At 32.2% G+C, this 15,033-nt stretch overlaps 1 protein-coding gene across 1 annotated transcript; it reads left to right on the top strand.

Annotated features, from left to right (window-relative positions):
• The first annotated feature begins 199 nt into the window (after nt 1–199).
• Nucleotides 200–2,526, top strand: LOC105129260 (9-cis-epoxycarotenoid dioxygenase NCED1, chloroplastic-like). The gene has a single exon (XM_011031241.1). It carries the CDS (start codon nt 402–404, stop codon nt 2,178–2,180), a length of 1,779 nt encoding a protein of 592 aa, XP_011029543.1. The 5' UTR covers nt 200–401; the 3' UTR covers nt 2,181–2,526.
• The last annotated feature ends 12,507 nt before the right edge of the window (nt 2,527–15,033 follow it).

Raw genomic sequence — 15,033 nt, 5'->3', positions numbered from 1 at the left:
GGAAAGAGAGTGAAAGGAGGGTGGTCGTGTCAAAGTCTTAAGCAAGCTATGCCCCGCAACCCCTCCACCTCGATTATATCACTTTGTCTCTCTTTCTACTACTCCCTAACACGTGGTGTTCTCTAGCAAATTTGAGGCGGACCCCCTTCTCTCTCCTCTCTCTCTCTTCTCTCTCTCTCTATATATACCCCTCAGCTCTCTGCCCTCTATCCTCAGATCACACAACGCTGAACTCAAAGCTCGAATTTCATACGGGACCCTTGTCTCTGTTCTTGTTTCTTACAGCCAAAAACCATACAAGAGAGCTCTCGCATCCCAGCAAAAGCAGCATACCAGAAACAAAGAGGGTAGCCTCCTTGCACCAATCACAACTCACTCAACCTTAGCCAATATACAGAAACATGGCTTCAGCAGCAGCAAACCTGGGCTCATCATCTTTATCTTTAAAGAGGCCCGGTAAAAAGCCCAACATCAATTGCTCTCTCCAAACACCTTCCACTCTTCATTTCCCGAAGCAATCCACCACATGCACACCAGCATCCACTACTATTTCCACTCCCACTCCCACCACCAAACACCCGAAACTAGACACTCCCTCTCCTGTTGCGCCTTCCCCGAAACAACAGCAAAAGCAATGGAATTTCTTACAAAGCGCTGCAGCTATGGCTTTAGATGCTGTTGAGACTGCTTTAGTTTCACATGAACGTCAACACCCTCTACCCAAAACAGCTGACCCCAGAGTCCAAATCTCTGGCAACTTCGCTCCGGTACCGGAGCAACCTGTCGTTCTAGATTTACCGGTCACCGGAAAAATCCCAGATTGCATTCAAGGTGCTTATCTAAGAAACGGAGCCAATCCATTTCATGAGCCAGTAGCTGGTCACCATTTCTTTGATGGGGATGGCATGGTTCATGCTGTTCAGTTCAAGAAGGGTTCAGTCAGCTATTCGAGCAGGTTCACTGAGACTAATAGGCTTGTTCAAGAACGTGGGCTGGGACGTTCTTTGTTCCCAAAGGCCATAGGTGAGCTACATGGTCATTCGGGCATAGCTAGGCTCTTGCTCTTTTATGCTCGTGGAGCTTTTGGTATTGTTGATCCTAGCCATGGCACTGGTGTTGCAAACGCTGGTCTTGTTTACTTTGATGGTCACTTACTGGCAATGTCTGAAGATGATTTGCCTTACCATGTTCGTGTACTTCCCTCTGGTGACCTTCAGACTGTTGGAAGATATGATTTTGATGGTCAGCTTAAGACAACAATGATTGCTCATCCAAAAGTTGATCCAGTTTCAGGTGAATTGTTCGCACTCAGTTATGATGTTGTTCAAAAGCCTTACCTCAAGTACTTCAGATTCTCCCTAGATGGTAAAAAGTCGCCCGACGTAGAAATCCCACTTGATCAACCTACTATGATGCATGATTTTGCTATCACAGAGAGGTTTGTTGTGGTACCTGATCAGCAAGTTGTGTTCAAATTGTCTGAAATGATTCGGGGAGGGTCTCCGGTGATTTATGACAAGAATAAGATGGCGAGGTTTGGGATTTTAGACAAGAATGCCACTGACGCTTCCAATATTAGGTGGATTGAAACACCTGACTGCTTCTGTTTTCATCTTTGGAATGCTTGGGAGGAGCCTGAGACTGATGAGGTTGTTGTGATTGGTTCATGTATGACTCCGCCGGACTCCATTTTTAATGAATGTGATGAGAGTTTGAAAAGTGTGCTTTCAGAAATCAGGCTCAATTTGAAGACAGGCAAGTCTACTCGCCGTCAGATCCTGTCTGAAGCTGATCAGGTCAATTTAGAAGCTGGAATGGTGAACCGGAACTTGCTCGGTCGAAAATCCCGGTTTGCTTACTTAGCACTGGCTGAGCCATGGCCTAAAGTTTCAGGTTTTGCAAAAGTAGACCTCTCAACTGGAGAGGTACACAAGTATATTTATGGAGACCAGAAATTCGGTGGAGAGCCTTTGTTTCTTCCACGAGACCCCAATTCAGAGAGGGAAGATGACGGGTACATTTTAGCTTTCGTGCATGATGAGAAGGAATGGAAATCAGAGCTGCAAATTGTGAATGCAATGAATTTAAAGTTAGAAGCCACAGTTAAGCTTCCATCCAGAGTTCCATATGGCTTTCATGGCACGTTTATTGGTGCCAAGGATTTGGAGAAACAGGCCTAGTGGAAGTGATGGTATAGCCTGGAGACAAAAGGGGATTATCTTGTATCTAATTTTTTGTTAGCGGATTAGAGAGAGGAGATTTTACCAGAGGGATGCTTTGCGGATACGTCCCCGGGATCTCCTTCTCTATACAGAATTATCATACCTGTTTCTGGGTTCTGTTTCAGTTTTTTTATCCCCCCCTTTTTTTTTGGGTTTATCTCAGAGTGAGGTTTTGAGGGACCAGCTTGTAGCTCGTGTGGGTTTAGGTAGATGTTGAGCTCAGCTGGTCTTCTGCATATTCTTTCACTTTTCACTTTTTTATGTGCCATGAATATATATATTTACGACAGCTTATGTATTAAATCTCTGTTCTCTCTGTTTCATTCTGTTCTCACTAGCAAACTTTGCAATCTAAATATCACAAAACCAGTTTCGTTTTACATAATCAATACTGTTTCATGCTCAAAATGTTACAGGATTCTTAATATTAACATGGGCACCAATGACATGGAAGATTTTTATTCATATTCCCGTTCCTCTTACCGGATACGAGCTTCCTTCAGCTGGCCTACCGACGAGTTGACTGAATTATCGTCATCTGCATATTGCCCCCCCATTAAAATGGACCAATGAGAGTCCAAGGGAAGGCAGATTGAGAAAGCATTCAAATTTCAAATGAGTATATTGACATAATTGGCCTAAGTTAGGTGGATAGATGACAGTTGGTCAATTTTTTAAAATAAAAATAAAAGGGAATTCGAACATTGAAGAAACGAGAGAGGGTCATGACGAAACATGTTAAATCGCTAGAAACATTGCAAGTGACCTAGTGGATTAATCCTAAATGCCATCAACTTTGTGAAACAGTAATATTCTTTTCTTCATTGCTCTTGGTTTCAATAATGTTAGCATTGGCAAAAGTCGATCGTGGCGACTTGTTATTGGTTGTTTCGTAATCGTTAGGCTCATCCACCTCCCAATCACAGGAGGGAGCATCATGGTACCCAGCAACTGGGAATACCCAACAAATCCTACGCTTTCCACGTAAGTATCAACGAGTGAGGTTTTGAAGTGGGCTTGCAATGGTGATTTGACTCTATAATATTCGAGTCTCAACTTGGAGAGGGGAGGATAAAGTTTCCTCAAGTCAACTTTGCAAAGCTTAGAACCTTGTGACGTTGGAGTTTCCTTTTATGCAGATTGCGTGTAAGCAATGATGCGGCTGGAAAATGTGAATATAAATGTCAACTGCAATTGCAGCATGATGATCTAAAACGCGAAGATTGAGCTTGGGGTAATGCTTCGGTGATCTGAATGGAACTGCAGATATAAATATATTAATGCAACAGCGACAGACAGAGTTTAATGGGATTACGAGCTTTCTGCAACAAGTGTGTATATATATATATTGGAAAAACTCTCTCCAACAATTTGTCAAGTGCTTAAGAACTGGTGCTTATAAGGTCCAATCAAAACAACGTCTTCATGGCAAGACGAAGGTTTCTCATCATGATCTCGCCCACTACACAAATCCATGGAGTGGAGTGTGCTTTGGAGGATGGGCTTCTCTGGTCATTTTTAGCTCGGGCAGTGCTTTTCCATTGATGATCAGCATGCAGGATAGGTGTCTTTCATGTTTTGGCTGAATGCTCGGGAGCAGCCCAGAGTAATTCTTACATCCATATAGTGGAGGCTCAGTCATGGCCATGTTTTGTTTCTATTGAGAAGCAATGTGCGTTGTGCTTCGTGAGGGTGAAATCAAAAGACACCAGGCCAATAGGACTAGCTTGTCAAACATAAAGCCCCTCTGTCTCTGTCTGCTACTTGCATGGTGTTGTCTGTGTGTTGATAGTGTTCTGTTCTAGGTCAACTTGCATCGATCATATGCCTTTCGAATTAACTTCTCACAAATGAAGTCCACAACTTTCGAACTTCTTGTAGCCAGCCATCGATTGGTGCTTTGCCAGCAAACTGGCAACATGCCAAAATTAAACCCTTCACGATCAGCGTGCTCTGTTGTTTGCTTAGCCAAATGAGCTGTTCTACATTGAAAATATATGTCAGAATATGACTCATCGGGTTTCTGTTCTGTGAAGGGACATTTATCACATGCTTATATATATATAAAGTTTAATTTAAAAAATTTAATATCTAAATAAATCAATAATTTTTTATATAAATAAATTTAAAAAATAGTTAATAATAACTAAGAGCAAAACTAAAAAATTTTAGAGACAAAGGTAAGATCAAGATTTTGGTGCCTAACATGGTATATTTACTCAAATATGTTTACTGAATTTAGTTATTAAAATCAATCTTTTATTAAATAAAATAATAATAGAAATAGACACGCACATATGAAAATGATTAGAAAAATAAAAAAATATTATGTAAGGTTGCACATATTAAAAATATCATCTAAAAATAAATATATAATATTTTTAAAATAAATCTCATTTATATAAAATATAAAAAAATCATAGATGAATTAGAAGAATATCTTCAAAAATTAAACACACACTAAAAAATTATATAAAAAAATCTTTTTATTAAAAAAAGGTTTGCAAAACTCGTGAACTAGATTATGAGACCATGATAAACCAATAAAAAAAAATTAAAGATAACCACAAAATATTTTTTTATAAAAAATAATATCGAGCGATGAAATAAAAAAATAAGCAAAAAAAAAGATGTTGACCTGAATTAACTTCTCGAACATGTGACCCAGGTTATTAGATTAAAAGCACAGTAAATAAAAAAAAATTACAAAGTTTAATTCCCAACAAATCAAATGTTGAAGGATGAAACCGAAAAAAGAATAAATTACACATAAGGATCTAAAACAAAGAAAAATATAATCAAAAGAATGAGGGTGAAAATCAAAATAAAAAGTAAATTAGAAGGTAACAAAAAAAAGTCCAATTCGAGGGTTAAATTGAAAGGAAAATTTACTTTAACAAAAGGAAAAAAATCAAAAGAATGAAGGTCAAGTTGAAAAAGATAATACATCATAAATTTTGATCGAATGATGAAATTGAAAACTAATAAAACTTAAAAAAAAAATAAGGACTAAATTAAAAAAATAATAATATGTAACAAGTTGTCATTGAATGCCTAAATTAAAAACAAATGAAACTTTATAAAATAGTCTAGGAAAAAAATCATAAATAAAAAGAATAAGAATTGAAATTAAAATATCAAAAATAAAAAGGGTCAGGTGTATATGACAAATTATAATTGAAAACAAACAAAGTTTTTATAAAATAACCAAGAAAAAAAATAAATAAGAATTAAAATAAAAATGCTAAAAAAAAAGGGTCAAGGTGTCTTTTTTGGAATATAAGAGAAAAAAAAAATTAATAATTATTAATGACAAACCACTTATCAGACATTGCTACGCACTATAACAGGAAGAAAATAATAAAATAATAATTTTAAAGACAACAAAACAACAAAATTTAACATGTATTGCTCAAATAATACAGCAGTCTTTCATAAATTGGCAAATAAAACTCATTATCTTGAAGTTTTTTTATTTAAAAATTAATTATTGAAAACAAAAATTTTAAAATACCCTTTATAATTCTAAAATTAATAAAAGAGAACTCCTGTAAAAGGATGAAATCATCCCTGAACACACACCTTAATTTTTCTTGATTTTCTAAAAGCATAAAAATCATTTTACTATTTTGTAAAAAATCAAAAAACAAAAATACTCTTATTCAACAACTCTATTATTTTAATGTGGATCAAAATTTTTTTAAAAAAAATAACTCCCCACAATTCTCTAAAGATCAATTGCCTATTGCTAAAGATATCAATCCACCCTCGAAACAAAAACACCCCAATTTTCCTTCAAAGAAACCATAATTTAATTGTTGTAATGAATAGTGTCTTTTGCCTGTGTGCACAGTGTTTTACACATTGTTTATGTTAATATAATAAAACAAATTATATATAATGCTTCATCATGTCTTTCAATTAAATAATATAAATAATTTCATGATTGATTTGAGTTGATAAATTCTTGATTTTTTTTTTCAAAGGAAATATTTAGCAACAACAAGAAGCTAATCATTCCGAATTAAGTAATTGAAAAGTATGTTTCCCAGCATTGTGCCCACTCAACTTATGGGTCTGAAGGATTTTAGCAACCAAACAGTGAAAGAGCTGCCGTGGAACTTGAAGATTTGCTGCTAAGTCGTCATCATTTAAATGAACACGTAAATGCAAGCTCATTCACTCATATCGAATGTCAACGTTGGCCTTTCACTGCTGCTGGTGAGCATTCATCACCAAGGTGCTGCTGATATATGTTGACTGCAACTCCCCGGAGATTCTCTGCCATTACACTCAAGCAGGTCGGGGGCACATTTCCCCCACGCTCGTCCGGTGCCGGAAATTTCTCATGTAATTCATATTCCAGAAGTCGGGTGATTCAATGCTAAAATGGAAAAGGAACTTCATCCTGTAAATCATGGCACAATATATATATATATAGTAGATTGCGTAACTTTCAAATAGTCGTAGATTTTTTTTTTTTAGAAAAACTTCAAATGATTTAGCAAAGTTCTGCATAATATTTCTCATCACAGCAAGGACAAAAAATTAAAAAAAAAAAATTCACACATGCACATGTATAGTCTTTCATTCTCGGAACTACATGAGGTATCGAAACTATATAATTTGAAGAGGTTTTAGCCCTAATCAGTACTAATCTCACACCGACGTGAATATTGTATCTAACATTCTATAATCAAACACACATATTGAGGATATGTTAACCTTAATGGTAGTGGGCATACGCTCTCTCTCTCCCTCCCTCTCCCTCTCCCTCTCCCTCTCTCTCTCTCTCTCTCTATATATATATATATATATATATATAATGTTGATATAAGTAGTCGTGTATATGTTAACCAAACTAATTGTATGAGACAAATCTCGATGAATATACACCATATCATATACAAGACAACCCACTGCACAATAGCATGGAACATTACCATGTGAGATATGTATGTCACATCCTCATCTAACTGCAAAACTCTAAAGTGAGCATCAAACTCACTATTAAGATATGCTTTCAGCTTGTGAATTCCTGATAAGTTTCTCATATATAGCAATACGCTTATCATATATGTAACAATACTAAATACATAAAAGAACTATACTACAATTTATTAAAATAAATTAACATATCAAAATAGCTCTGAGGTTATTGCTTGTAAATTAATATTTTTCTCCAATTCTTCATGATCTCCCATAACCACTAGTAATTAATATTAGAAATAACGCCAAAGTTATATAATTTTGAAGAACTCGCAACCCTAGTTGTAAGCACACTCAATTCTCACAATACATAATGAATGTTTTGTGTAACATTCTACTAAACCGAGTTTAATAGTTTAAACATATTTGTTAAGAATGTGTTAAGAATGTGTTATACATCTGATGGTATTACGTTTACATAACAAACCCATTTATTTAGGTTTAAGAATATAAGTCATACTAACACTTTTTTATTAATAATAGGTGGCATGGTAATATATTTGAAAACAAAATTATTTCCTTATAAAAAACTAATTTTTGCAAAAACATATATAAAGGCATAATAAACATGAAATATATATGCTTACATTATGTGAAAACATATATTCTTCATATTTTTTACGTAAAGTATAAAAAAAATTGTAATCTATGTCATTTGAATTAAAATTATTATTTTTCCAACTTGATTTTTTAGTTTTATGTTTTTAGTTTTTGATATTTAAAAAGTACATTTTTGTATGTGATTACATATGTATATTCTCAACCATTAGTTAAATGCATTATAGTTAAATATGGTGTCTTGAAAAATAATTGAAAAATATTTTTTATGAATAAATAATAATAATAATAATAATATAATTTATAGATATGAGATATATTAGTATTTCTACTCAAATACACGTAATTAAAAAAAATTATACCAACAAGACTATAATAACATAATAAATTACTAAATAATTTATTATACATAAATAATGGAATAAATGAAATTATATAGCCTATATAATATGGGCATATGGCTACCTATAAAGTAATTAGTTACCTCGTTAAATATACTATTAAACAATCAAACAATCCATAACATGTATGCACAATATTTATAATGCTTTTAAGTAACTATAGAAAAGTCACATTGTTTTATGAATAGTTTTTATTATATTATCTTAGAATAAAAGTGTTTATATTTTATTTTCTCTTTAATATATTTTATCCAAAATTATTATGATAAGAAAAAATTTAAAATACATAGAAAGCTTTTTGTAGATCTATTTGAACTGCTTAAGATTAATTCACATTAAACTTTGTACTTGTAAGAATTACCTGGAAATTAGAAAAAGAATATTTTATGTTAGTTTAATACGTATATAGTCAATTGGTTGGTTACACATAATATTACCATATTTATGTAAATATATATTTATTATTAATATATGCTTAATTTATCTTTAATATTCATATAATATTAGATTAATGAATATAATATTTAATTTATTAATCTAGAGTAATAATAAAGTTCATGGAATAAAAATGCTTTACAAAAAAATTTATAAAGTTATTATAATTATGAGATTTTTATTGCACTAAAACATTATTATACATATTCATTCTCTTTTTTTTGTTAATTTATGGAGTTCACAAATCAAACATTCCTCCCAAAATACATAACAATTTTACAGTTAAATTATCACTCTAGAAATATCACTTTATTTCTAATTTGAGTTTATATATTTCCATTAAAGGCTAATGAATGAAAAAAAAATTCATAATTAAAAAAGATTATGGATGAAAGAGTAAGACACTAAGTTATCAAAGTTAATTAGTTTATATGGGAAGCTAAAATTTATTAAGTACTTTATTAAAGTATTATGATGAAGTCAAGAAAATACTTCAAATAGAAATAGCTTTTTCAATGGTTGTATTCTGAGATGTTAATATAATTGGGATACTCTCTAGTTGATAAGTTGTGTCTCAACTTTACATGGTGGCTAGATATTAGCTTGAAAAATAAGTTCATTGTAGAATAAGGGATTCTCTTATGTCTAAATTAGTAAAATATAGTAGAGAAATATATAAAAAGATAAAATTTAATAAAGATGAAAGGAATTCATATTTTGGAGTGATTGCATGGCTTAAAATTATAGAACATAAAACTTGTATTGGCCTAGAATGGCTTGTATATTGCCTGGGTTTGACTTATATATTACTTGGTTTTCAATTAAGTAGCCTTGGTATTTAGTTGTTGAGTGCAACATGGGTTCTAGTTATTTATAACTTGATGTGACTGTGTGTATTTATATACCCAGATCTTGAACTTTATCTATAAAGAATGAGACATATCATTAGTGAAGAAATTAATATGTTATTATTGTGTTATGTCATGGTTGTTGTCTTATGCAAGGTATTGGTGGAAATATTGGTGATAAACAATATTATTAGCGTAGAAAATGATGCCTATTAATCTACATATAAAAAGTTGTGTGTGCTTAAAAAAAAATTTATATGAATGAAAAGTTTGTGTTCTTGGCTCTTAGAAACTCAAAAAATGCATAGACAAATGCATCAGGCAGGAATAGATATACTAGGGTTGGTGCCAAGCTAAAAATTCTAGTTGTTAGGACTTGAAATCCAACCATTTGGGTTAGCATAGATGGCTAGACAAATTTCATTCATGTTAAATGGTTTGAAAAGTTTAGCCCAAACGACTAGATTTTTTTTAAAAAAAATCTAGGTATTATCATTTATCTCTTGAAGTCTTTTGAATAGTCGTGTTTGGAAGACTTTAACCAGTGAAAATAGGAGAGGAAAACATAAACTGTATAAAAATTACATTTATGGCTATGTTTGTATCTCACCTATGCGGCGTCATGACGATTGTTCTTTCAAAATGGGATCTTCATGGTGATGGGTGGAAAAGATAAGAAAATTCTTGTTTCTTATAGAAAAAAAAGGAATAGAGTTGCCACCTAATATTTTTGTCCTATGAACCCTAAGTGATTTCAGAGTCTGTAGGGGACTTGTTGTGTATATAGAGGATGTATTATCCCTAATACATTTTACCTAATGTAAGCTGTATTGTTTATTTGTTTGATTTTATCGAGCCGGATAGACATTGGCCCTTGAGTGCAAAGGCAAAAGGGAGCTTGACTGCAAGACCCACTCGTTGAGTAGGGATGAAAGTCGACTTTAGTGATCTGACGGTGCTGAGTGGAAGGGCCATCGCTTAATGGATAAAAATTACTCTAGGGATAACAAATTGATCTTCCTTAAGAGGTCACATCGACGAGAAGGTTTGACACCTTGATGTCGGCTCCTCGCCACCTAGGGCTGTAGTATGTTCCAAGGGTTGGGTTGTTTGCCTATCAAAGCTATACGTGAGCTGGGTTCAAAATATCGTGAGATAGTTCAGTCCATATTCGGTGTGGGTGTTAGAGCATTAAAAGGACCTTTTCCTAGTACAAGAGGGCTGGGAAGGACATACCTCTAGTGTACCAGTTATTATGCTCACGATAAATGTTGGGTAGTTAAGTGCGGAGCGGATAACTAATGAAAGCATCTAAGTAGTAAGCACACCCTAAGATGAGTGCTCTCCTATTTTGATTTTTCTAGAGCCTCTAATAACACAGCCGAGATAGCGACGGGTTCTAGGATGGAGCGATATAAGTTTTGAGAATTCAAGAGAAGGTCATGGCGAGACAAGTCGTTATCATTACGATAGGTGTTAAGTTGAAGTGCAGTAATGTATGTAGTTGAGGCATCCTAACAGACCGGTAGACTTGAACATTGTTCCCACATGACTTAATCAATTCGATCAAGTACTCGCCATCTATTTTTATTGTTCAACTCTTTGACAACATAAAAAAAAAGCTCTGCCCTCCCTTTCTATCGATCCAAGTGATGGAAGGGTAGAGGCCTTTAATGTCCCCTCCAGACAAGAATTGGGGCCTCATAATCACTAGCCAATATGCTTTTCTCTTATGCCTTTCTTCGTTCATGGTTCGAGATTCTGGTTTTCTAGGCATAGAGGAACCACACCAATTCATCCTGAACTTAGTGGCTAAACTCTACTGCGGTGAAGATACTGTAGGAGAGGTCCTACAGAAAAATAGCTCGATGTTAGGATGATAAAAAGCTCAACACCTCTCATTCTTATTACTTTTTTAATATGAAAAAAAAATGAAAAGGTCATCTTATTCGAAACCCCAATTATAAAATCCCCTCTCTTCCACTTCACGTCTTGAAACACACCATTCTTATAGAGAAAGAGGCGCTTTCGCATCTTTTTAACCCGAAATGAAATGGCGATAATGTTGTATTTTCTAACCATTAATCTGTCTAAATTTTAAAAAAAAGTTCTCATAGGTAAGGATGTTCTTATTTTATCAGGTTAAAACATAAATGTTCTAATGTCAAAATATATAAATAAAAGAAAAAAAATTTTATTCAATATCAAGAATATTTCTTATATATAAGTTCATAATCCTATAAATTAAAAGAACACAAAATAATTTTTTTGATTTTTTTTTAAATGTAAGTCAAGTTCTCGTATCTTTAGTGAACTAGTTTTTTAAGTCCAAAAATACATGTAAAAAAAATAAACAATACTATTTTTATGAATTTTTGTATTTAAAGATGTTATCATGCCTTGTATTGTTTTTTGTTTATTTTATTATTATTTATGCAAATATGATTTTTATTATTATTATTGAGAGACTTGGTCATATGGACACAAATAAAAACATATTTTTTTTATTTTTATTTAAATAAGAAAATTTTTATTTTCTTTTAATTTTCTAAAATTATAAAGAAAAGCATGTATATTTAATATCGGGTTAGCATTTTACAATGTAAATCTACAACCTAAATATTAAATAAAATAGTTGGAAAACAATGCTAGGGACCCAAAAATAATTTTAAAATGGTTCTTGAATTTGTTTATAATTTTGTGGAAATTATATCTGGTCGAAAAAAAGCAGCTGTATTTAATACTGAGTCAACATTTTACAATATAAATCCACAATCTAAATATTAATTAAAATGAATGGAAAACAATGTGAGGGACCTAAAAGTAATTTTCAAAATCATCCTTGAATTTTTTTAGAATTGTTTGAAAATCATTTGGTAAAAGCACAAAAAAATAAGAAAATAAGCTTTGCTAGAGTATAGCGTGTTTGCTATACAAATCCTTAACTAAAAATTAGATGCTAAAAATCATATTTGGAAAACATATCTTAAAGATAAAAACAAGGAATATAATTTTATTTTTAGTAAAAATTGAACTTACCAAACATTACCTTATTAAAAAGATGGGCTAAACACAACCACGTGGGCTAGGCTTTCTAGCCCAAAGGCCCAAGTCCACAAACAAATTTTAGAAACAAGAAACAAACACTGAATATCAAACAGGTTTTTTTGCTTGAACTTAATGAAGAACATAAAGAACAATAAGAAATAAACCTAAAAAGCGTAAATTCAATTTCAAACCAGATTTTTAAAATTGAAGGCACACAATCACGCAGATCATTCAAATAAGATTTGGGTGTTAGATAATTACAATAATCCAACAAAAGCCACAATTAATTGAATTTTATGTAAAAAATAAAAAGACAAAAACAAAGATCAAAAGCCATAAAAACAATGTTTTTAAGCTATGGAAACCTCATATTAACAATCAATAAGTATGCATACACATGTAAGAACCAACTATTGACCAAAATAATACCAAAATAAAAAACCTAAAGCAAAGTTCATGGCAAGAGCACCAACCCAGAAAGTTTATAAACTCAAAAACCCAGCAAAAAAACATACATCTATAAAAAAAAAATAGAACCTAGAATAACAACTAAACCTAACAAATATAGTTTAAACATTCTTAATACAATATACTTGAATCATCAAAACAAACCCAATAAGCTATCTTAAAAAACTTAAACCATAACAACTTCAAAACTTAAACACATTGCAATATCTTTAAAAAAGATCATCTTAACATGAAAAGATGTATAACATTATTCTATACTGACATTTAACACTTTTATGAATAGATTTAATCATTCAAATAAACTTTAAACAAAACATACATATAAACACATTAAATCATGCCCTAACTAACCATTTTAAAAAGTAAAAACAAATTATCAATTTCATCAAAATTAATAACTACCTAAAAGGGGAATGTGTAATGAACCTTTAATATCAATATTTAATAAGCATAATGACAAAAAAAAGGTGTGCGTTTAATGAGTTGCAACCCCCTTCAAAATTTGAAGGTATACCCTATAAAGAAGAAATGGCTTTCTCCTCTAGATCCTTAGTTTCATTCTACAAACCTTAGAAATGTTATTTGAAGTGGCGAGATGGCAAGCCTTTCCTCTTCTAGCTTTCATCCTTCAATCTTCTTTATTTTAGCTTTTATTTTGTGACTAACGATCCACTTATAGTCATTTTTTTAAGCTTATATCTGAGACTAAATCTCTTGTTTGTACATTTTAATTTCATTAAGGTGACTCGTTTTGACATTCTAATTCAGGATCATACAGGAAAGAAACCCCATGCTTTAAAAAGCAATTGGAAGCTATCCTTATAGTTTTAAAAAGTTCCAGCTTTCTCAACACCGCACCCTCAAAAACCCATATGGCATTCATAATTTTAAAAGAATAAATATTCTTGTCTCTACAATCTTCTACCTCGATGAATGGTACAACCACATTCTTGATCATGAAAACTATCTTTTCATCCTTGATATTTATTAACATCTTTTTCATTATATATTTTAGACATTGGTATAATGAGAAGGCTACTACTCTAGCCATATGAATTCACAATCTTCCTCATAATGTGTTGGAGAATGGATGGATATTCACTTTAATTCTTCAGTATTGGGTTGATGATAAACCAATTTTTTGTATTTTTTAACATATAATAAAATTAAATAATTAATTCAACCTAATGGAATCCATAACCAATGTTATGAGCTTGGTAGGTTAATTAAATATTAATCAAAGAGTCGAGTTGAGATTTTCTTGCTCTATTTTTAGATTTTGTGTTTTTTTTTCAGCTTTATCATTTAATATAAGTTTACATTGAATATTAGCCTTTAGTATTTAGTTGATGGTGCATTAATTTTTATATTTTTTTATCATAAAATAAAAAATTTAATTTGTCTCTGTAGAATTTATAGATAGTAGGTTTAATATATGGACTAAATATTAATTAAAACATCAACTTTAAAATTTTTAAGTTTGAATTATTACATGGAGCTTATTAACACTAATGGGAAGTTTATAGCCGTCTAGATATTTTTTACGAAGAAATTTAAAGGAGTCTACTAGCAGCAAAAACGCGGGGATAAACTAGTCTAATCTAAATATCAAAATGTATGACAGAATTCCCAAAGTTACAGGGAAACTGACAGAAATTATGGAGGGCAAGCTTTGTTTCTTTTGTATTATTATTCGGATGTTTTCTTTTCTGTCTTTTTATTAGCTTTTTCTTCTCCTTGTGAGTTGTATTTTCTCATCGGGTGCTTTCAATGAGTTCTGTGCTTAGAGAAAAAACAAAGCTTAAAGCACCCACCTCTTTGACCTGAGAACTTCAAAACCAATGATTTGAACGTGTTAGTAACATCTAGTGGTTCTGGTTTTTTTCGGCATTTTGATTCTGAGACCAAGTTTACAGCATCGCCATGTGAACATGGCCCCCGCCTTGCAGCTTTAGCTTGGCTACAATGCGAGGGAAACCACAGCAATATTCTGCCATCGGTAATAATAGAAGAAGACAGATTCTTGACTATAATGTTCAAAAGCTCCAAAACTTCCATTCAGAA

Source organism: Populus euphratica, unplaced genomic scaffold (genome assembly GCF_000495115.2).
Source record: "Populus euphratica unplaced genomic scaffold, PopEup_1.0 scaffold86.1, whole genome shotgun sequence".
Classification (NCBI taxonomy): Eukaryota; Viridiplantae; Streptophyta; class Magnoliopsida; order Malpighiales; family Salicaceae; genus Populus; species Populus euphratica.
The sequence above is the reverse complement of the archived record's forward strand: the minus strand, read 5'-3'. Positions and strand labels throughout refer to the sequence as shown.